Source organism: Lithobates pipiens, unplaced genomic scaffold (assembly GCF_037356315.1).
Source record: "Lithobates pipiens isolate NorthernLeopardFrog02 unplaced genomic scaffold, aLitPip1_a1.2 Scaffold_30, whole genome shotgun sequence".
Taxonomy (NCBI): Eukaryota; Metazoa; Chordata; class Amphibia; order Anura; family Ranidae; genus Lithobates; species Lithobates pipiens.
Window position 1 is genome coordinate 104,793,695 of NW_027507791.1, and position 24,943 is coordinate 104,818,637.

General features: G+C 41.1%; 1 protein-coding gene across 1 annotated transcript in view; it reads left to right on the plus strand.

Annotated features, from left to right (window-relative positions):
* PLEKHD1 (pleckstrin homology and coiled-coil domain containing D1) overlaps positions 1-24,066 on the plus strand; it is an 85,115-nt gene extending 61,049 nt beyond the window's left edge. Inside the window, exons 10-13 of the mRNA XM_077464726.1 lie at positions 674-806; positions 4,387-4,531; positions 14,154-14,297; positions 21,111-24,066. Coding sequence (XP_077320852.1) covers positions 674-806; positions 4,387-4,531; positions 14,154-14,297; positions 21,111-21,268 — 580 coding nt within the window. The 3' untranslated portion in view covers positions 21,269-24,066. The remainder of the gene's footprint in view (positions 1-673; positions 807-4,386; positions 4,532-14,153; positions 14,298-21,110) is intronic.
* Positions 24,067-24,943: the final 877 nt, after the last annotated feature.

Sequence of the window (24,943 nt, forward strand, 5' to 3'; positions counted from 1 at the left end):
GTGTTGTCGGATAATCCGACCGTGTGTGGGCTCCATCTGACTTTTTCCGTCGGAATGTCCGACCAACAAAGTTTGAGAGCTGGATATAAAATTTTCTGACAACATGATCCGATCGGACAAGTTTGTAGAGAATTACGATCAGACAAAGTGCAGCGCATGCTCAGATCAGATTATGAGACCAAAGCTATTGGCTACTAGCCGCAACGTAGTCTCGTTGCAACGACCGAACGTCACCATGTTCCGAACGATCAATTTTCCGACAACTTTGTCCGACCGTGTGTATGCAACACCAGTTTTGGGCAAAATCCGTCAGAAAAAATATCCGATCGATTTTGCGGTCGGAATGTCCGACCGTGTGTACAAGGGCTTATGGGTAGCCCGGCCACTGTAATCCAGTTTACATGGTGACTACCGAAGATGATAAAGCTTTTATGTTTATAATTTAGCATTACAACAACACTTCTGAATTGATTAAAGCTGTATATTATCAGGCACTTTCCCCATGGGAAAAAATTCTTATAATGTATACTGCTAAACAGGTGTATGGCGAAGATAGAATGTATCAACCTGCAATCTCTTTGCCTGATGAAAATCGAATCTCATAGAAAGTTCTTATATTGATAGATGTACATTTCCCTGTAAAATATATCTTGATCCTCTTTTCCACTCCCAGGATGAAGGAAAATGAAGAGCGATTTCGAATTCTGGAAAAAGAACGGGCATTCTACGTGTCTGAGTCTCAGGCCCTGCAGACATCTCTAGCTGAACTTAGTGCTGAAAAGGAGCAAACAGAGAGAGAGCTTAAGGTAAAAACTCTGCTGATACAAACGGAATGAGACACCTCTGGGACTGTTCTTCCCAGACGGGCTTCCTCTGCTAATATGCAGATTGTATATTTATAATACCATACATATATCACTAAATTAATGGGATTTAAAGTGTCGTCAAACCCAGAGTATAAAAACATTTTCATGACATGCTATATAACAGAGAGTTCATACTCACAAAGCCACTAAAGCATTTGTTTTGTGTAGAGTGAAATATACCTGGTTGATCCTGCCTTCAGCTGTCCCTCCTGTATTCTCTATGTCCCCACTGCAGGTTGAGATTGTGTAGACCAGTTGGTGTCCTCTATGGAGCATGCTCTGTTTCTGTTCCCTTCTAAGCTTTTTATTTCTTCCTTTTTCTTATCTGTGCAGTCTATATGACTGTAGTGTCACACATGTTTGTGTATACACAAACGTAAATGACACTCCCTTCCCTCTCTCCCTCCCTCCTCCTTTGTGTCCTACTATTGCTAAAAACTTTGGGGGTGGGATATAGTATGCTGATTGATTACATTCACTGAGAAACTTGCAAAAAAGTGTAGTTTTAATATAGATCAGTATTAAATATATCTAATGTAATTGTAAAGTAAAAAAAAGAGCCTTGGATGCAGGTGCTGTCTGAACAAAATTAAAGTTAGTGTCAATCATTTTGACTTCACCTACACCATATTAATGCACAAAAAATACACATTTGTTATTCAATTTATAGGGCACTATAAAACTGTTTTTGACATTTATAATTTAAATTGAATTGCTCTTCTGTAACTGTTTTTTTTTTTTAAATCATGTGACTGGCACGGCACCAATCAAGGCTGGCCAGACACAGACTAATACCCCATACACACGATTGGAATTTCCGACAACAAAACCGTAAAATTTTGTTTGAAGGATGTTGGCTCCAACTTGTATTGCATACACACGGTCACACAAATGTTTGCCAACAATTACGAATGTGGGAACGTGGTGGCATACAAAATGTACAACGAGCCGAGAAAAAGGAAGTTCAATAGCAAGTGCGGCTCCTTCTGCTTGTTTCCGAGCATGCATGAACTTTTGTGTGTCCGACTTGTGTACACATGATCAGAAATTCCGACAACAAAGTTTTATTGGCGGAAAATTTGAGAACCTGCTAGCCAACATTTGTTGGTGGAAAGTCCTACAACAAATGGTCAATGGAGCATACACATGGTTAGACTTTCAGACTTTCAGCCAACAAGCTCACAAACAACATTTGTTGTTGGAAAATCCGATCGTGTGTACTAGGGATTAAGCTCCATACACACGATCAGATTTTCTGCTAATTTTTGTCTTCAGATTTAACAAAACCATGTAGTGCAAGGGCCTGCCTGATTGCATACACATTGAAAATCCTATGTCCCCATACACACGGTTGGACATTTCGACAACAAAATCCATCTGATTTTGTCCGAAATTGGTGTTGCATACACACGGTCGGGCAAAGTTGTTGGAAAATCCGATCGTTTGGAACGTATTGACATTCGTTCGTTGCGACGGGACTATGCTGCGGCTAGTAGTCAATAGCTTTGGTCTCGTAAAATTGATCTGAGCATGCTTGGCACTTTGTCCGATCGGAATGCTCTACAAACGATCGGAAAAAGTCAGATCGGATTTTGTTGTCGGAAAATTTTAGGTCCCGCTCTCAAATTTTTTCCGTCGGAAATTCTGACGGAAAAAGTATGATAGAGCCCACACACGATCAGATTTTCCGACAATATAATCCGATCGGACCTTTTCTCTGTATTATAGTTTGCTTGGACCAGCTTGCTCCAAACTTTTTAGAGTTATCTAAAACCTGGAGTTAGGCCATAAGTGTTGAGCACAGTGATAATTGTATTGACACCTTCATCTACCAGAGAAGTTAGTTGTTCCTCTTGGGGAGTACATTCACACACTGTGTGCAGGACTTTTAGATATAATAGAATTACCCAGGGGTCAAGTCCTGGGGAAAAAAGTGTGGGAACTGCCACCCAAGATCCACTCCCCCACCAAAAAAAATAAATGATACACTCATATGCACGACCGCTTCAAAAGTGGTATTTTTCATCCAATTTTCATATTGTGTGTATGAAGCTTAACTGTTAGGCCGCGTACACACGCGCGGACTGTTCGCCCAACTTTGTCCGTCCAACAGTTTCGGCAAACAGTCCGCTCAAACTTAGCATGGACGGACATGGCCACACACGACGGACGAACAGTTTGCTGAAACCGTGCGCGATGACGTGAACGGCACGTACGACGGGACGAAAAATACGACGTCCTATACACTGCAATGCAACCTTCCGACGTGGAAATCCTTTCTGAGCATGCGCGAGACTTAGTTGGCCGAACAAGCCTACACACGAGCGAACAGTCCGCTGAAACCTTGTTTCAGCGGACAGTTTTTCGGAATTTCCGTAAGACCTTGTTCGTCCAACTGTCCGCTGAAACTGTCCGCTGAAGCCCCACACACGAGCGGACTGTCCGCCCAAACACTGTTCAGCGGACAAAGTTGGGCGAACAGTCCGCCCGTGTGTACGCGGCCTTTGTATATAAAAAAAAACAATCCTCAATAAACATAAATACAGTAATTCACTGAATAATCAGCATTCATTCAATTGTGCTTCCATGCAAATGTGACATCATGTTCTGATCTTTATTGGGGAATTTTATTTTGTATATAGAGTGTTTATTATTTATGTGGTGAGTTTACTTTTCATTGAACAGAGTTTGGATAACACAGGGTTAAACAGAAAGGTCATAAATTAGCTGCACATTATCTGGACAGAATGCTTGTGGAGATAGTGATGTGTTCCTGCTTAGGAGATGTATGTTAGCTTGGGGGGCTGCAAACTCTGCAGGGCTCCAACACACACTCGCTGCTATTCCAACCCTTCACATATTTCCACATAAACTTCCCTCCTGGCATTAAACTTTGCCAGGTATTGTGCTCAGCTTACCACCCGAAACTAATGTTCCTCCCTCAGCTCACCTCTCTCCCTGCATGTCCTGTGATTAGCTGTGCTCCTCCTCTGGGTTCTCTCATCATATGGCACTGAAGATAGAGGAGGGGGAGATTCAGCGGGACACACAGAGCAAGTATCCAGGAGACTGGGGGGGAGACGAGGAGACAGAAAATCAGGAGGGGGCAGCGGGGAGGAGCGCATCCCGAGAGGTCTGACTAAATACAATCTCTTAGCAGCAGGGACCTGATCTACCCCTCAGCTAGCTGTGATTGACAGGTAGATCGAAGCGGAAGCTGTCATGGGGCCCCCTACTGGAAATGCCTGAATGGTCAGGTGTGCGGCACTTACTATTGCAAGCTGTGTAAACAGCTGCTGGTGTAGCACCTGCCACACAGCTCGTATACTTCAAAGTCTTGCAGGACACGGCTGATAACGGGAACTGAGTTCTTGCTGTGGAAAAAGTACAGGAACTCTGTTCCCATGCATTCCCGCAGCACTTGAGCCCTGGAATTACCAGTACAAGCACAGTATAGGTCTTTAATGATCTCAGTACAATAAGATGTTTCACATTTCCCATACTGCTTTGTCACACATAGGTGCAGTTAAAGGTGCAGTTAGACCTGGAAAGAAGGCTGAGAGAGGCAGAGGAAGCTCTACGAAGGCTGGAAGCAGGTCTGAATTCTACTGTCCTAAACCAAGACAAGGAGGAAAAAATGAGGGCAGATGTCAGTCATCTTAAAAGTAAGTATAGTCATATGGTCGGGAAATGGGCTTTTGCAGCTTCTCCCTTCACTCTGGAATTCTGTTGAATAAATATTTTTTTTTTTTAAAGATTCAGAAACAGAATTTATATAGTTCAGAAAACATGAAATCTTCAGGGAGACATCCATTTTTGAGAAGATGTAACTTCCATCACCCATACCAGGCTTAATTATACATTAATTCAATAACCAATTCTATTTGAGAAAAGTGGAGTAAAGATCTGTAGGCTGTGGCTGACAGCTAGTGGAAGATGTGTAAAGGCTTGAAAACATGAGAGCCATGCAAAGAAGCATTCTGGGAAATGTGGGTTACTAGTATAGGAATTTGCTAAATTAATTTGCTCATTGTGGTCATTTAAAGATCTCTAATTAATATACCAAGGTCAGATTACTATTCTGTTAACCTATTTATGAGACTTACACTACTGTGCAAATCTACTGTCTAACTAGTAGCTGACCGCTGGCCGTCAAATGACGGCCAGGCGGCGCACCTATTGTGGCGGGAGGCCGTCATAAGACGGCCTCCCGTTTAAACAGGGATGCGCGCGATCGTGCGCGCGCATCCCTGTTTCTTCGGTGGCGGCGTGTCACGGAGACACCGCTCGCCACCGAAGGGGGTGAACAGCCATTCGTTATGGCTGTTTACCACGTGATCGGCCGTGATGAAGTCACGGCCGATCACAGATGGTCACACCCCGAACGTGCACGGCACATGCGCGCGATCGCGAGCGCGCTGCGCGTGCACGTCGGTGGCGGCGTGTTCCCCGGGAACACTGCTCGTCACCGACGCTGGTAAACAGCCATTGGCCGGCTGTTTACCCACGTGATCGGCTGGGATCCTTTCACAGCCGATCACTAAAATGTAAACAAACCGCGGTAACGGGATGTTACCGGGTTCTCCTCCTCACACACCGATCGTGTGTGAGGAGGAGATTGCGGTAACATCTCGTTACCGCATACAGTGTACACCAAACATACTGATTGCCCCCCCCCCCAATAAAGAGGACCTGTCACCACCCCTCATAGTACCTGTCAATCACAGTCCATCAGAGTACCTGTCACAGTCCATCAGAGTATTTGAGTACCTGTCACAGCCCATCAGAGTACCCGAGTACCTGTCCCAGCCCATCAGAGTACCCGAGTACCTGTCCCAGCCCATCAGAGTACCCGAGTACCTGTCCCAGCCCATCAGAGTACCCGAGTACCTGTCACAGTTCATCTGAGTACCCGAGTACCTGTCCCAGCCCATCAGAGTACCCGAGTACCTGTCCCAGCCCATCAGAGTACACGAGTACCTGTCACTGCACATCAGAGTACCCGAGTACCTGTCACGGCACATCAGAGTACCTGTCACGGCACATCAGAGTACCCGAGTACCTGTCACGGCACATCAGGGTACCCGAGTACCTGTCACGGCCCATCAGGGTACCCGAGTACCTGTCACGGCCCATCAGGGTACCCGAGTACCTGTCTCGGCCCATCAGGGTACCCGAGTACCTGTCACAGTCCATTAGAGTACCGAGTACCTGTCACAGTCCATTGGAGTACCGAGTACCTGTCACAGTCCATTAGAGTACCGAGTACCTGTCACAGTCCATCTGAGTACCCGAGTACCTGTCACAGTCCATCTGAGTACCCGAGTACCTGTCACAGTTCATCTGAGTACCCGAGTACCTGTCACAGTCCATATGAGTACCTGTCACCGCCCTTCAGAGTACCCAAATACCAGTCACCAAACCATCAGAGTACCTGAGTACTTGTCACCAGGCCATCAGAGTACCTGAGTACTTGTCACCAGGCCATCAGAGTACCTGAGTACTTGTCACCAGGCCATCAGAGTACCTGTCACCAGGCCATCAGAGTACCCGAGTACCTGTCACCAGGCCATCAGAGTACCCGAGTACCTGTCACCAGGCCATCAGAGTACCCGAGTACTTGTCACCAGGCCATCAGAGTACCCGAGTACCTGTCACCAGGCCATCAGAGTACCCGAGTACCTGTCACCAGGCCATCAGAGTACCCGAGTACCTGTCACCAGGCCATCAGAGTACCCGAGTACCTATCTCCAGCCCATCAGAGTACCCGAGTACCTATTTGCAGCCCATGTCTCATAGAATATACGTTGGGGTGTTTACTTTCCAAAATGGGGTTATTTTGTGGGTAATTTCACTGTCCTGGTGCTCCAGGACCTTCAAAAGTGTGATGGGTAGGAATGAAATGAGATGTGTGATTTATGCTCCTAAAACGCCTGAACGTACTACTTCAATGTTCGGCCTCTCTATGTGGCCAGGCTGTGTAAAAGTCCTACACATGTGGTATCGCCATACTCTGGAGAAGTAGCAGAATGTATTTTGGGGTGTAATTTTTGCTATATACATGTTATGTGTTAGAAATATCTTATAAATTGACAATTTTGTGTAAAAAAAAATGCGTTTTAATTTTTTTCCACATATTCCAAAAACTTCTGGAAAAAAATGAACCGTTCAAAAGACTCATTATGCCTCACAGATTATACGTTGGGGTGTTTGCTTTCCAAAATGGGGTAATTTTATGGGAAATTCCATTGTGCTGGTACTCCAGGGTCTTCAAAAGTGTAATAGGTGGTTGAGAAATGAGATGCGTAATTTTTGCTCATAGAACGTCTGAAGGTACTACATCAATGTTAGTGCTCTGTATGTGGCCAGGCTATGTAAAAGTCTCACACACGTGGTATCGCTGTACTCGGGAAGAGTAGCAGAATGTATTTTGGGGTGTAATTTTTGCTATATACATGCTATGTGTTAGAAATATCTTATAAATTGACAATTTTGTGTAAAAAAAAATGCGTTTTAATTTTTTTCCACATATTCCAAAAACTTCTGGAAAAAAATTAACCATTCAAAAGACTCATTATGCCTCACAGATTATACGTTGGGGTGTTTGCTTTCCAAAATGGGGTCATTTTATGGGAAATTCCATTGTCCTGGTACTCCAGGGACTTCAAAAGTGTAATAAGTGGTTGAGAAATGAGATGCGTCATTTTTGCTCGTAGAACGTCTGAAGGTACTACATCAATGTTGGTGCTCTGTATGTGGCCAGGCTGTGTAAAAGTCTCACACATGTGGTATCACCGTACTCGGGAAGAGTAGCAGAATGTATTTTGGGGTGTAATTTGTTGTATGCATATGCTGTGTGTGAGAAATAACCTGATAATATGACAATTTAGTAAAAAATAAATAAAAAAAATAAAAAAATCTTTATTTTGCAAAGAATTGTGGGAAAAAATGACAACTTAAAAAAACTCACCATGCTACTTACTTAATACCTTGGGATGTCTACTTTGTAAAAAGGGGTCATTTGGGGGGTATTTGTACTTTCCTGACTAGTTAGAGTCTCAAGAAATTAGGTACACCTGATGTACTGAAGGCCTGATCAGAAGTGATCAATTTTCAGTGATTGGCACCATAGATTGTAGACTCTATAACTTTCACAAAGACCAAATAATATATACTAATGTGGGTTATTTTTACCAAAGATATGTAGCAGTATAAATTTTGGCCAAAATTTATGAAGAAAAATTACTAATTAGCAAAAATTTATGACAGAAACGAAGAAAAAGGCATTTTTTTCACAAAATTTACGTTTTATTTTATTTATAGCACAAAAAATAAAAAACCCACTAGTGATTAAATACCACTAAAAGAAAGCTCTATTTGTGTGAAAAAAAGGACGCAAGTTTCATATGGATACAGTGTTGGATGACTGAGTAATTGTCATTCAAAGTGTGAGAGCGCTGAAATCTGAAAATTGGTCTGGTCAGGAAGGGGGTGTAACTGCACTGTATTGAGGTGGTTAAGGCAGGTATGGAAAAATGTTGTAAATTAAGAATGCTTTCAGAAATAGAAGTGTTAATAGTTTATTTTTATTAATCAACAAAATGGAAAGTAAATGAATAGAAGAAAAAATCCAAATCAAATCAATATCTGGTGCAACCACTATTTGCTTTAAAAACAGCATTAGTTCTTCCACGTACACTTGCACACAGTTTTTGAAAGATCTCGGCAAGCAGGTTGTTTCAAACATCTTGGAGAACTAACCATAGATCTTCTGTGGATGTAGGCTGCCTCTTATCCTTCAGTCTCTTCATGTAATCACAGACAGACTCCATAATGTGGAGATGAGGGCTCTGTGGTAGCCAAACCATCGATTCCAAGGTTCCTTGTTTTTCTTTACACTAAAGATAGCTTGTAATTACATTGGCTGTATGGGTTGTTGTTCTGCTGTAGAATAAATTTGGGGCCAATTGCATGCCTCCCTAATGGCATGTCATGATGGATAAATATCTGCATGTATTTCTCAGCATTAAAGTGGTTGTAAACCCTTACAACCAACCTTGACCTACAGGTAAGCCTAGATTAAGGCTTACCTGTAGGTCCAAGAAATATCTCCTAAACCTACACGGTTTAGGAGATATTTGCCGAAAGACAGGCACCGCTGTCTACGGCGCACTGAGCGCGCCGCGGTCAACGGCGATATGCCGCGAGTGGCGGCTCCCGTGCGCATAAGCGGGAGTGACGTCATTGCGGCTTCACCGAATGACAGCGGCGGAGCAGCGAGACCCACCAAGAAGATGGATGCGCTGGACTACAGGGGACAGCGATGACTTTGCTGGCTCCTGTGTCAGGTAAGTGACACATAATGGACTACTATGCGATGCATAGTAGTCCATTATGATTTACCTTTGCAGGGAATGAAAGAGGAAGTAAACCCATCAGGGTTTACTTCCTCTTTAAGGACACCCTTGATACTGACCAAATCTCCATCTCCATTTGCAGAAATGGGACGTTCCACCATGCTTCACTATGGTTATTCATATGAATATTTAGTGCGATCTCTTACTACTCTTCATAATTGAATATACAGCTGTAGTTCAGGCGAATATATAAAGACACAATTAAAATCTTGTAGCTGGTTCCCTCTCCCCATTCTCTCTGTTTGTGCAGCAGCTGACTCTCACCCTGAGCTTCCCTGCTGTGTGAGCATCAGAGTAATCCCTTGCTCACTCCTGCCCCCATCTACCTCATGGCATTCAGAGGCAGGGAGAGGACTTACAATGCCAACAGTGAGGATCATAGGAAATATAGTCTTAAAGGGGCACTGTAGAATACTAGTGAATGGCTGCAGAACTACTATACCCAGGATTCCCTATGCAGAAGAGGAGAGATACAGTGCTTCCCAGGCAAATTGCCAGAGATCAGGGCATGCCAGCATGTGTAACAGGACAGTGGAGACATACTGCTGAGGTCTGTGCACTGCACAAGAGAGAACAGAGCTTGTGCAGAGATCTGGTGTCTTCGGTGTGCCCATGGGAGCCTGAGAAAAAGAGGGCCTGAGAACTGAGCCACAGAAAGGTATTTCGTTGAAATGGGACCAGAGCTGAGAGACTGAACCTTGTGAGGACCTGATCATGAGGACTGAGACTTCTGGGACAACAGTTCCTCAAGCGTACTGGATCTTATCTTTTGCATACTGGGATTGCTGAGTAGAACTACTGGGTTTAACCTCTTTCTGCCCACAGTTAATGCCAGCTGAGACTGCCCTTATTTAACAGCACATCAGGCATCTCTTGTGTACAGTCTTAAAGGGACAGTTACATGTGCACTACCTATAGAATGGCTCCAACAAAAGCCAGCCAACACTGAGCCCTTGTACACACGGTCGGAGAATCCATCGGAATATGTCCTATCGGACCGTGTTGTCGGATAATCCGACTGTGTGTGGTATGCATCGGACTGATTCCGTCGGAATATCCGTCGGACCCAATTTTCCAACTTGTTGGAAATATTTCCCGACCAACTGGTTCGATCGGACATACTCCGATCATGTGTAGAGAATTTTGATCAGGCCAAGTGCCATGCATGCTCAGATCAAATTCCTACATCAAAGCTATTGGCTACTAGCCTGAACGTAGTCCCATTATAACGAAATTACGTCATCACGTTCTGAATGATCGGATTTTTCGACAACTTAGTCCGACCGTGTGTATGCAACAGTTTCGGACAAAATCCGACGGACAAAATACAACGGATTTGGTTGTCGAAATCTCCAACCGTGTGTACAGGGGCTGACTGTTAAGCGCCAAGTACTTGTAGTCACCTCCAGGGGTACTCTTTGTCAATAGTGCATACACTCAACTGCTCTTCGGGCTGTATGTGCAGAGTGCACTTAGGGACACTCTTTTTGAGTAGTTGTTAACAAGAATTAACAAAGGTTAAAGTTCCACTTTTAAAACAAGTCTGCATTTACTATAAAGGTGTAGTGTGGATGAGAATGAAGCTGCATTATTTGGGTGCAGCAGGTCCTGTTGAGATTCATTAGAATTGCAGGAAAACAGGTCAAATGCATGTAGGCAGGTGCTCTCTATTTTCTCCATTGTAGGTGGTGGTCTTTTGCAGCAACATTGCAGTTGGAGAAAAAGTTAGGAGAAACACAGTTCCTCTATGGTTTTCTGGGTCTCTGGGGAAGTATTCAGTTGGATTCTGCACCCCATGCGACTCTGGTAACCATCTTGGGTCAGGCAGAGCCTTTTTATTGTAGGGCTATGGACCTTGCTCTGATCTGGATGACATCAGGACCCTAGAATGGTGAAGTGTTGCAGATGCTGTGGGGAGGAGCAGAAGAGCAGTTAAAATTCTTCTTTTATTTTTCCCCTAGGCATAAATTAACAATTAACCCTTGCAGTGCAGGTACAGTTCCACTGTAAGGGTCAATGTTTTATTTGCCCAGAGTTGGACCTGAAGAAAAACTAAATAGAATTATTCCAGGCTATTCCAGGCTAATGTGGCAGAAAATAATCTCCAGAAGGCAGGTAACTAAAATTTCACTTAATTTATGTCTATTGTAAATAGTGACTTTTGCTGCATAATATGATATGTAGCATATGCAAAGTTTGCGAAAATACTGTGCCTTATTTGAGACCAGAGTCCACTGTCCCTTGTGCAACCTCTGTCACTCTTTTTGGTGTGATGTGTACATCTCTATACAAAATATACTATTTTACTACCAAAAGTGTAATGCTGCTCTAAACTTTTTATCTAGCTTCTATATTAGCTTCTATATTACTGTATTTACTGTTCTGAGATGCCAATATGAAGGAAAATTAGAGGTGTTGGAATGCAACATGTTTTATTTCATAATACAAGATGTGTTTGAATATGAAATCTGGATACACCAAGCCTACATAGTCTTGGGGGCTGACTGGAATGTAACAAGCTGCACATCAAAGCTTTGTAGCATATCAGAACTTTCATCAGAAAGAAGTCATACCCCTAGCAAGGATGCTGAACAAAAGCTTGGTTCCTGACCAACTGGTATGATAAGATTGACATCCTTCAGTAACACTCTGCAAGCAAGCTTCAAAGAGGGCCATGGCTGCCAGGATGATTGATGAAGGTGAACTACAGAAGATCAAAGGACCAACAGTCAATGAAGATGACCCGGGTCACATAGCTATGATCCATGGACAAATGCTGCCCCTAGAGGCCAATATAGCAGGACGGACAGAAATATAATATAATAAGAAGGATGGCCTATTAGGATGTTGATTCGTCAGGAACCTAGGAGGGCTGCCAATGATGTTGTATCTGGACAGTGTATGATTGGAGTTTAAAGGTGCACACCGAAAGGAAATCGACTCTTGGCTCTCTTTCTTGATTGCTCTTGTGCCGCATGGCCCTCTCTTGCCATTTTGAGCCCAGCTGACAAGAGGAGACTGCATATCTAGAGGACAGCCTTTATGTTAAGTATCTTTGATGTTCTTTTGTTATATGCTCTGTAATATTTTCCTTTAGTGTTTTTATGTTAGCATTTCCTATTTTCTTGGTAAATAAATAAGATGTTGTTTTACTAAGCAGTGTGTTTGTTTTCATAGCTAACCTTATATCATTGTACTATCAGTAACATTATCAGAGTTTTAATAGACTAGTTAACTATAGAAATAGACAAGTTAATACATATATAGTATAAATAGAGGGAATCCATAGCCACCACCCGGGTAAAGATTTTTTTTCAATAATTTATTTCAATATTTTCTTTCAAGAGGTAAAAAACATACTTCTTTGGTTTAGCCAATTATTTTTTGCATATTAGATATTTGTGGTTGGTAAAATCGGGGACATGGCAAGGATGTGTCCTTTGCCTACAGTATATCCTGTATGCTGTGTGCATTTCAGAAAATGAGAAAGTATGCCAATGTAAATGACCAACTTGTGTTATACTGTCGGAGGCAGGAATTCACCATCATCAGAGAACTGACATTATTATTTAGGGAAGTTGCTGAACTCAGTACAGAGATGTAGTCATTCTAAAAGCTGTAATGCACCCGATCTTCCAGAAGATAGCCCCAGAGTACAGGAGCTGATCAAACACTAGCTAAAGAAATAAAATGCAGCTGTCTACAGCTATTTTCACATTTCAACTGTTTTTAATTCAGAAATAACTTTCTCCTGACATATGGTACCAAAGTGATTTAAATATTACTTTTGCTTTGCGACAAACAAGACTCTGTTGGTGGGAATGTCATTCAAGAATTCATTTTCTATTTCTATAAATTAAATTAACAATGTTAACATTATTAACAATGTATAATTGTTTTTTTATTCAATAATGAATTGTGCTAGGATCAATAAAAAAAAAAAAAAAAGTGGCCGGAACTCCACTTTAAAACAACTAGTGTTACTATGGCTACAAAGTACTAAATTTATAATTTATCCCATTTATGACATGCCTAATTTACATGTGTGGTAGAGTTTACTTTCCCTCTGAAAAACAATCTGCAGTGAATAATTTTTTAGAGGTAGCTGACATGTGGGCTGGAGGAGATACGTTTGTAGCTTCCTGAGTGTCTGTTTTAACCACTGATAGCCCGCTGCATTACACACGGTTGCAGCGTGGTCCCATTTACTTAGATGGGTCCCATTTGGTGGTGCTTTTGCCTGCCAAAAAAGACTTGTAATAATTTTACCATGCTGTAACCATGACCATGTGTACTAACAATGCTACTGGCTGTGTCAACTTGCAGCTTGGCGATAGGCAGTGGTAAAACAGTGGATCAACCCTTGAATAATAAAAAAACTTTAAAATAAAAATAAAAGTCTTCATTCATAAAACCCAATTCCTCCCATCACCAGCACAGTGCACTATTCTACATTGTAGTATATTGTATTATGCACACTCTCTAGCTTCACATCCCACCCTCTTGTTCAGACTGTCATTGACCTTTCCTGTAGTGTGTAGTCGATACTTGCACACTGCTAGGCACACCCCACACCCTATGCAGTGTACTTAGACATGGGGATTGGCTACTTATATACTGAGTACTGCATTTTGCCATTGCATGGGGAGTGTCACACGTTCCCCCATACCTGAAGGTGTCAGATTTGAAACCAAATGGAAGTGTGGAACAAGAGGGTATGCAACAGGACTACTAGTAAGGTAATGCAGCTAAAGGTGGCTTGTGGTTGGACTCAAGTTTATTTTCAATGGGCAGTCTACTGAATACAGTATTGGGATGGTGGTGATGGTGTAGTTTTATGTAAAAGCTGTTTTTTGGAACTTTCCTTTAGAATTCTTTGAAGACTGTATCAGAAATTCAGAGATTGAAGCAATGAAGCCTGTGATTATGAAAAACTCTGTGTATGTGCCCCGAGCTGCCACCAGGCGAATCAAAAGTTGTCGTTTTCACCACCAACGACCCAGCCTCTCTCGATGTGAGTTAAGAACTTTGTCAAATGTGTTTTCCCTCTAGTGACTGTTCTGTGTAACTAACCAAAGCAATATTTCCATTCAGAGCAAACACATTGCTTAACTGCAAGTCTCAGCATGCTCTGCAAGCCAGGGTGCCCTATTAACATTTTTGAGACCACTGTCTATGGAAGGGAATTCCACATCCTTGCCGCACTTACAGTAAAGAACCCTCTACGTAGTTTAAGGTTAAACCTCTTTTCTTCTAATTTTATTGAGTAGCCACATGTCTTGTTAAAATCCCTTCCGCGAAAAAGTTTTACCCCTATTGTGGAGTCACCAGTATGGTATTTGTATATTGAAATCATATCCTCTCTCAAGTGTCTCTTCTCCAGAGAGAATAAGTTCAGTGCTTGCAACCTTTCCTCATAACTAATATCCTCCAGACACTTTATTAGCTGTGTTACCCTTCTCTGTACTCACTCCATTTCCAGTACATCCTTCCTGAGGAGGTTTGCTCAGAGCTTTACTAAATGAGGGCAGACAGTAAAGTTACAATGCAATTCAATACAGGAGGATTCACTACTACTAAAATAATAATAAATAATATTACAAACAAGATGTTGATGCTAAAAATTATAATAATTGTAATTATTGTAGAAAATATGTGTCATGTTATATCATGCAGCTCTGGATCTTATTATTATATTTTGATTATTATAGTAAATGTGCCTTGACTCTTTATTTAGAGAGTTTCAAACTAGAATACTGGTCACACCAGGTATGAAAATAGCACTTATATGTTGTATTTTTTTTAATAATCTAAATATTTAGTTAAATGTATTTTAATCAAGTATACTTTTGTTTGATTTATGCATATATAAGTATATAATACGGCAGTTACCATATTTGCCGGCGTATAAGGCGACTGGGCGTATAAGACGACCCCCTATTTTTCAAGTGAAAACATAGGTTTTGGACAATACTCACGGTATAAGACTACCCCCCTTCTGAGGCAACACCATTTAAAAAAAACATTAGAACCATTAAAAAACACAAAGCAAGAATGCCAACTACTCATCCTCCATGCTGTGATATGTCATAAAGTAAATCAAACCATAATAACACAAACAGAGATCTATTGAATGCCACAACTCTGGAAAGTAGAATTTTTCACTAAGCAAACCTATACCACTTTTGGGTTACATTCTATGGGAATTGTCCACCAAAATGCATTTAATAACCCCCCGTCATATGTCCCAGATTTACCTGTCCCTCTTGGGTGCCTGGGACCTCAAAGGCAAATAGCAGGATGTATAGTAGTAGGAGATCAGTGAATGGATTTACACAGGGAAGTATGGTGAGCGGTGTATTATTTTAATGAATACAACGCCTGCTTGGATTGGCAGAGGCTATAGCATCATCAGCCCTTGCCTCTCTCTCTCTCTCTCTCAAAGCCAATCCGAGCAGGCTACTCTATGTAGCCTGCTCGGAGTGGCAGAGGTTGTTACTCCAATCCAAGCAGGCTCTGTATTCATTAATAGAATACATCGCTCGCCGGGATTGGCTCAACGGCGTATACTGTTTGTAGTTGAAGCCGCATACAGTATTAGCAGACATTTGGGGGCTGACATCCATCGGGCAGAATTGTATACCTGTATACCCGGCGTATAAGAGGACCCCCGATTTTTGGTCATTTTTTTTAAGTGTAAAAGGTAGTCTTATACGCCAGAAAATACAGTATGTAAATTACTGTGTCCTTGTTAAAATTCTGCAGTGAGCCATGTCGAAGGAAGCTGAGAGGCCCGAGTGGCTTCTAAAGAACTGGTTAAGAAATGGTTGAGAACCATTGTTCTTTCTTATACTTTAGTTATTAACATTTGGAACTGGCTCATACATTCAATTTTAAAGCTGCCCATACATTGAGAGTTGAGGTGACCATCAGTGGTAAGGCCAAATCTGACAGATACCGTATATACTCGAGTATAAGCCGAGATTTTCAGCCCCTTTTTTTAGTCTGAAAGTGCCCCCCTCGGCTTATACTCGAGTCACCGCCGTCTGCCTACCTGATCAGCGTGTTGTGCAGACAGACGGCGGCCATTCCACTGTTCAAAAGCCGCGCCTCCCTGTCTGTGATAGGCGGAACACTCAATTTCCCAGCAGTCAGTGTTCCGCCTATCGCGGACATCCGCTCATCCTCATACTACGGACGAGGATGAGAGGATGTCCGTGATAGGCGGAACACTGACTGCTGGGAAATTGAGTGTTCCGCCTATCACAGACAGGGAGGCGTGGCTTTTGAACAGTGGAATGGCCGCCGTCTGTCACAGACGAGGAGGAGAGGTGCGGCTTTTGAATCCTGGCATGTTTTTATGACATGCTGATACATGCTGATCGGTGCAAAATGGCACACAATGGCACACGGAGCTGCAGAAGGACACAGAGCTGCAGAAGGACACAGAGGCTGCAGAAGGACACAGAGGCTGCAGATTGGCACACGGAGGCATGCACAGGACACAGGTAGGCTGCAATGGACACAGGGAGGTACACAGGGAGGTACACAGGGAGGTATGCAGCTGCAGATGGGCATTGTTGACCCTCTTTTCCACTCTTTTAAGCTGTAACAGTAGCTGCTGCATGTCTCATCTTCGGCTTATACACGAGTCAATAAGTTTTTCCAGTTTTTTTGTAGTAAATTAGGGGCCTCGGCTTATATTCGAGTCGACCTATACTCAAGTATATACGGTACATGCAATCCTCTCCAATACCACTAGTTGACGATTGCACCTTCTATCCTGGCTGTTTAATGTTCAAGCATTCTGAAATTGAAATGTCAGCAGTGGTTTATTTGTTGGCCAGTGATTGACAAAAAATGTAATACCCCTGATGCCTCCGTGATAGAGCATTATTGCAGGAGTTGATTCAGAAAAACTTCATAGAGTGTACATCACAAAATGTAAATCTTGGCTGTTTCTGCAACAATAATTGGGTGTTATTTGCTGACATAGCTGATGACTTATTTATGTGCCAATACACTTAGTCAGTAACACATTTAATGAATGAAGAATGAGAGGGGTGAATCTGCCACATCATCTATATAATGTTCTGTATGCTGGGAATGCATGTACAATATGGGAACTCAATAAACTTTACAACAGTCTCTTCGAACAGGTACTGTTAGATGGAATCGAAAGAGTTATGGCATGGGTCACTTTATTAATCCCGTTTTGCCTAACTATATTATGTGGTTTTTAAGTTCCAATATCTTAGCTTACCCTAACTGAGATGTGCCATTTTCTGTTATCCTAATAAAAATAACCAATATTACTCTCAATGTATTTTACTTTGATTCCAGGTTTTGAGCAAGAGTTAAACTTCACATTCTTCATACCCCAATTTAGCCAAAAGCAATGGGTCCCCTTCAGTGAATACTGTGCCAGTTCTGGGATTTCAAGCAATGCATGCACAGGATGAGTGAATTGGAGGGTGTTTATCCTCCAATAATATCTGCTTGCAGCCTTATGAATTCATGGCTTTTAGGAGATTTGATAGGATTTAGTGCACCAGAGCTCAATCATGGTACAGTATATGCTGTGACTTCTCTCTCTCTTGCTTGACAGCAGCAGGCAGTGACCTTGACAGGTGGGTGCACAACAGGTCTTAAGCAGGACAGTGTCACCCGATTACATAACAGGAACCCTTTCCATGCCAGTGCTTGCTTCAGTACTTTCATTCACAACACCACTGGTACCATTATTCAGTTTAAAGTGTTGCTGTCATCGATTGTTTTTGTAGAACAGAGTGAATATGTGATGTAAATCAGCATTAGTATCAACCTACATATCATGCCAGTCTTGTTACCGAAATGCCATCTGTTCCCTTGTTTTACTTTCCCAACAGTTCCTTAATATGTATGCTAAGCAAGTAAAAAAAAAAAAAAACACTAATTCAGCATAAATTGTTAGAGTACAAGGAGAACGTTAGCATTAAAGCTTTGATGAATAATTATTGAATTACAGCATACAATTTAAACATCAAATCTATTTTTTAATAAAGTATAAAAAAAATGGTTGGTTAATGTTTAGAGGGGCTATTTATGATCAGATCTTTAGTTTGCTTTTTTGTTAATGAATGTGAAATAATCCAAGGAAATCTAATTTGTAGATAGATTTTGCCACTTTAATAACTTTTCATTTTTTTTTTGTCACCAGGAAAGAAGTATGAGAAAATCTGTAAGATAGGCAGCAATAAAGCAATTTGTAGGTAGAGTAAGGGTAGTCTAGAGCCCCCAACAGATTTTATTGCTGCCTTGGTCCCTTTTGGACACTTCCTATCCAAGTGACACTTTGGCCACCCAGAGAGAAAGTGAGGAGAATCACACCAGTGTATCTACAAGGAATAACACTAACTCTTCCCTATTGTTGTGTTGGCTGGACTTGCACTTTAAGGAGAAAATGTGGTCTTTTATTTTATTTTTTTCGATGTAAAAGTGAAGGAAATTAGCAAATTGTAAATTTCTTAGCAATGTGTGCTATTGTATTAAAAAAAAACTTGCTTCCAAGTACAGTTTGTAAACATATACAGTATGTACATAGGGGCAGCCATAGTTGCTTGCTGCATATGCAGGTTTTGAGCCTTGCTAATCCTTATAATATTATAAGTCTATCTGACATGGTCTGTCTGAGTCTCGTCACTCTCCAGTGATTTGAAACAATAATATACTCCTGACCTAAGCTCATTCGGTCTAGACTGCCAAGGCTTTTAATCATATATTTGAGATGTTGATTTTGTAAGAAGGAATTTTTTCATCAATAATGTTGTGATTCAGTAATGCAGACATGTGTTATTTTTATTTATGTGAGGTGTTCATTTTAACCATAGGTCCACTTTAATGATACATTTTTGAAGTTGTTCTTAATTAATTTTGAGGTACGATATATCTATTTAATTGCCTTATGGTAATATTCATCCTTATTTTGAGTTCACTTTCTGTGCGAGCTGTAGGATTTGATTAAAGTGCATCCACGTACACATTTCCACATCTATATTACATTGTGTTAATACACACACCCCCCCATCATGTCCGGGAGGACAACGAGGAGAGGTAGACATTCCCATGTACCACTGACTGTCGTAAAAACCTCAAAACATAATAGGTTTCTTCTCTGCTAAATAGGTATATCGGTGTTAGAGCTGTAACTATGTGTGATGGGACCCCATAGTAAACCAAGAAAGGAGCTTCTGTCTTACCCAAACCCATCTTAAAGACATTTCGTCTAGTGATTCAAAATCTAATGCTATGTACACATGACCGGACTTTCCAGCAGACTAGGTCTGACAGAATAAGTCCGTCGGACAATCTGATCGTATGTGAGCTAATCCGATCATTTTTCATTAAAAAAAATCAGACGGACCTAGAAATAGAACATGTTTCAAATCTATCTGAAGGACTCAATTCCTATTGGGAAAACTGTTCGTCTGTATGCTGGTCCGTCGGACCAAATACGACGCAGGGGAAGCTATTGGCTACTGGCTATTGAACTTCCTTTTTTAGTCCCATCTTACTTCATCATGTTCAAAACAAACAGACTTTCAAACAGGCTTAGTCTGCTCATATGTGGCCAAGTCCGTTCGTTCGGAAGTCCTTCGGAACTCCGCCGAAAGTTCGCCAGGAAGACCGTCTGACCTTTTCTGCTGTAAAGTCCGGTCGTGTGTACGCGGCATAGATTACATAGCAAGTGAATACTATAGATCCCCCAAAAGTTTATATAGATTCATTTCATTCAAATGAATCTTTCATTATAAATCACCATGTAGTCAGACCGCTCCGGACACCCTCTGCTTTCAAGCCCAATAGCAGTTGTATTGTCTGGCATGACTATAGTTTGAAGCTTGTTATCCAAAATAGTAATTTTTCATTTCAACAGACCAAAGCTTTTGGTTCCACAACACCTATGTCTTATCTGAGTGTTATGCTGCGCACTACAGATGTTGGAATTTTGTTAAAACACTGCAAGAAATGTTCCTTTGTGATGATTCTTCCATGCAGACCATGTCTGGGGAAGCATTGCTGAACAATAGAACAGTGCATCGCTAATTCTAAGCCAGCTTAACCGGCCTTGATGTCCTTTGCAGTGAAATTGGTGCTTGACTTTACATCCCTAACCAGTCTATAGGAAGTTCTCTGGAGCCTTACACACATTTTTTGATTCAAACAGTTTCTTGTTTCTTTTTGGCACTATTGGATATTTCAAGCTGGACAGTTCAGATATTTTCATATAGCTTTTCTCTGTTGTGCATGAGTCTTTATTTCAGTTCATTGCATTGCATGATTAGTCAAGCACATGGGTGTTGAATGTAAATAAGGTTCCAAGAGTCAAAGAAGGTAATTATCTTCAGGATTTTATTTCTCTAAAATGAAGGCCCAACAAGTCATCTAAATTATGAACCTGTACAAAAAATAAAATGAGTAGCTGAACTGGAGGAATGCCCAAATGTTTGCGCAAACCACATATGGCTTAACTCACTAAACATAATGCATGTGTTATTTTCTTTACCATGTACACAAAGCCCATGCAATCCTTGCTCTGATGGGAATAGAACCCAGGTCACCAGTACTGTATAATGCTATCTACCAAGTAATACATTTAAAATGTACAATAAGCCTTTAGTCAAAAAAGAGAATTAATTAGACCAATTCCCTGTAAAGGCACAGTACAGTCAAAGAGCAATCATTGCATGGAAGCGATGCTGCATTGTTAACATATTGCCACAAGTATTTAGATGCATCCCAATGAGCAGCACATCTTTATTATTAGGATTCTCATTTTCTCTTTCAGTGAGGCACTCACATTCCTTCTTGATGTCTCCGGATGAGATGAATGACTTCCAGAGCCTAAAAGAAACTGCCAGAAATTTAGGCAGGGATAAACATTTCCGAGAAACTCTTTATCAGATCATCACACAGAAAGAACCTTCCCAGGGACATGAGAAGTAACTGCCTATTCCCTGAATCGCTGCTACAGTGTTGTATATCTTGGGTTCTCTCTTTAGAACATTTTCAGGATGAACCTATAATTGTCACAGACTACTTACATAATTATATACTATGTATGAAGTTTAAAGTGGATGTAAACCCACTCTCATCCCTTCTAAACTACTGCAATATTGGTTATCTAGGAGGATATACATGCCTCCTGCATGTATACTTATCTGTCAAATGTTTCCCCTCTGTCTGCTATGAGACCTGAAAAACTGCAGATTATGTGAGTGGGTCTGTTTTCCGGGGCTCAGTGGGTGGGGTCGTGATGTCAGTAGACTCCCCGCCCATCTCTACCCTCCCCTTATCAACATGCAATTTCTCCTGTGTATTTCTTACACTAAACTTCAGTCAAAACCCATAAAAGTCCCCACATGACTTCAGCATGCCAAATCATGCTGAGGTGTGGAACAGCCAATCCTTGCAGAGCTGCTGAAGAAAGGAGTGGGAGTGGGAATTAAAAAAATAATGCATGTCTTAGGCTAGTGCACGAGATATGTAAATCACCTGTCAATCACAGCAAGGGGGGAGAACAGACAAAGATTTCACAGTTTGTCCATTTTATTTCACTGAAAAAAGATATGAGGATTGCTCAGAGCTGGATTAACTCTTTGTGGCAAGACTGGGCACATCTCATCTGAAATCCCATACTCTGTATTGTGCCAGACAAAAAAAATTGGGTTATTGGGTTTACATCCACTTTAAAGCAACCACGTCACTATGCACAAATACCTGAAAAGAAGGATACGAGCACTTGTGGGAGTGAGAGAGTGCTCCCCTGCAGCTCTCGCTGGTTCTTCCTGCTGACCTGAATGTCATGCCAAAGTCCTGTTATGAGGTGGAAGTCAGCAGAAGGAACCATTGAGAGCTGCAGGGGTCCCAGGAGATCAGCACTCTCAGAAGTGTTGGTTTCCCTACAGACTTTAGAAGAGTTTCCAGGATCATTTGATAGCACAGGCAGTAAGAAAAGTTATTATCTACTGTCTTCTTTAAATGAATAATTTGCTTCAGTTACATTTGTATAGTAACATGATCACTTTGAAGTAGAACTCCACCTAAATGTTTTTTCTTGTAATTTTGGTTACAGTGGAAGGATGACAACCTCTGTTGGGTTTTTATTGCTGTCTGAATCCCCATTGGGAAGACTTCCCTTAGTTCTCTGTCATGTAGACACTACAGGAAGTCAGTAAAAATCTCCCCAAAGTAAGGGAAGATATAATTTCTTACAGATGTCATTAGCACAGGTTCCTGCATTAGAAGATACCTCCTAGTGCAAAATTTTGGGTTATCCCTCACTTTACTTTCTGTCCTCAATGGCAATAGTAACGTGGAAAAAGTAGTGAAGGTAGATTTTACACAAGTAAAGCAAGCACTTACAGCTTTATTAAACTGTTAACCAAAATCCCAAACCTTATTGGTTATTATTGTCTATCCAATTAAACCAAGTGTTACAAAAATTTTCATCGGTGCCCTTAAAGTGGTATTAAACACAAAACCAAAAATGTCATATTTGCAGTTTACTAATCCTTACATTTATTGGCTAAATTCATTTTCTTTATTTATTTTTTTGTGCTTTTTTTCCCTTTGTTTTCATCTGGTGATCTGGCCAGTAACACACCTTCTATATTAGCGTGCCGCACTCGAATGCCGCATACGCACGACCGGTTTTCCCATTGTAATAAACTCTGAAGGTTTTTCTGCCGGAGTTCCGCTGAAACTGTCGTGCGTACACACGATCACACCAAAGTCCGATCGTTAAGAACGCAGTGACATACCGCATGTATGACGAGACTAGAAAAAGGGTAGCCAGTAGCCAATAGCTTCCATCTCAAACTTGCTTCAAAGCTAGCGTTTTTCCCGATAGGAATTGGTTCAGTCGGGAATATTTAAAATATGTTCTATTTCTAGGTCCGTCAGAATTTTCATTAAAAAAAGTCAGATGAGGCTCACACACGATCGGAATATACGATGAAAAGCTTCTGTCGGACATTCCGCTCGTGTGTACGCGGCATAATTGAAGGAGCACATGGGGCACCTTGGCAGAGCAGGAGTGGCAGAGCGCCAATGGTGGGAATACAAGCAGGCCTAGATGTAGTAGTAAATTTAAATACACTAACAAATTGTAGCTGAACACCAACAAATACTTTATAAGCAGTTACAGCAAACCATTTCTTTTTCCTTTCGTGACAAAGGTTTTACATAAATAAATAAAAGCTGATCAATGTCTGTGGTAAATGGTTAGTCTCACCCCAGTAACTTGATTGCAAGAGAGCTTATTCTTTTGAGAAACAACTGACTTACTGGCTGGACCATCAGATGAAAATACTGTAGAAGTAGAGAAAAAGAAAGCCTAAAAAAGAAAATTAATGCAGCCATCACATGTTAAGCTGCAATATAATAAATGTTTTCTTTTGGGTTTAATACGGCTTCAACTCTAACCAGGAGGGGCAGAGTGCCAATGGGAATACAAGCAGGCCAATAGTTTGTGTTCACAAAAGTTTTATATTTTAATTTATAAAAGCTTTAGTTTGTCTGAGGTTCTAATTTTTGACCATTTTATCTAATATTAGAATAAATATTCCACTTTAAATATATTAACATTGCTGGGAGTTTTGAATGTCATTTTCATATTACTATATGTATGTGTCATGGTTGTATATCATTTATGTTTAATTTAGTTTTTAAATATTTATTACAGGAAATCTATGTAATCCCCCTATCCCTTGGATTAAATTGGTGAAACAATGGTTGACTAAGAGTTTTGTCTACTAATATCATCTCTAAACTGTAATTATAATGTAAAGATCAATGTTGTGCAGTTAAAGTGACTATATATACAAGGCTCTGATCTCCTGCAACCCAATCATTAGACCTTGGATTGATTCTTTGTCTCTCTGATATGTGCATCCAAAACACAGAGTTATCTCTCTGTCATTGTTTATAAAGTGGTTTGCATTATTTATCTCTGTTTTACGAGCACAGATAAAAAGCAATAGGATGACCTCCAATCACTAGCGAAACAAATAGTATTCGCTATAGACACCATTCATCCAATAGCGTTATATGTACATGTGTTATACACACAATGATTATTACACAAGCAACCTTATTATATAACAGTATCTTGCCATGTATGACCAACTTTACTTACAGCATTCAGGTTTATTCTTTAAAGTGAACCTGACCTGGTCTAACATTTTTCTACTGTAATATTTGTTCTGAAATGTAAGCATTTTGTGTTGTCTGCAGGTACCAGTGTCAGGCTTCAAATCGCTTTATTTCCCTGTGGAACCCTTTGGACTTTAAAGCAGAACTACACTCTGCAATACTTACCTCCGCTCAAATGATCCGATGTCTGTGTGGTCTCCCATAGGCATCGTGAGCCTCTCCCTGCCATTTCCCAGGTGCCAGGTTTCCAACATTATGATTGATCAGCAAGGAATGATGGAAATCCCATGCACACCGGGTATTTCTTTCATCCTGGCACCAAAGTTCCACTTTAAAGCTGAAGTTTAGTTAAAAAATATTTTCTTCTCTTTAGTTACTATACTTACATGTAATAAAATTTGTGAGTATAGTGTGCAAGCTGCTGTACTTTGTAGAACTCTTCACTGCAGTGCTACCCTGACCTCT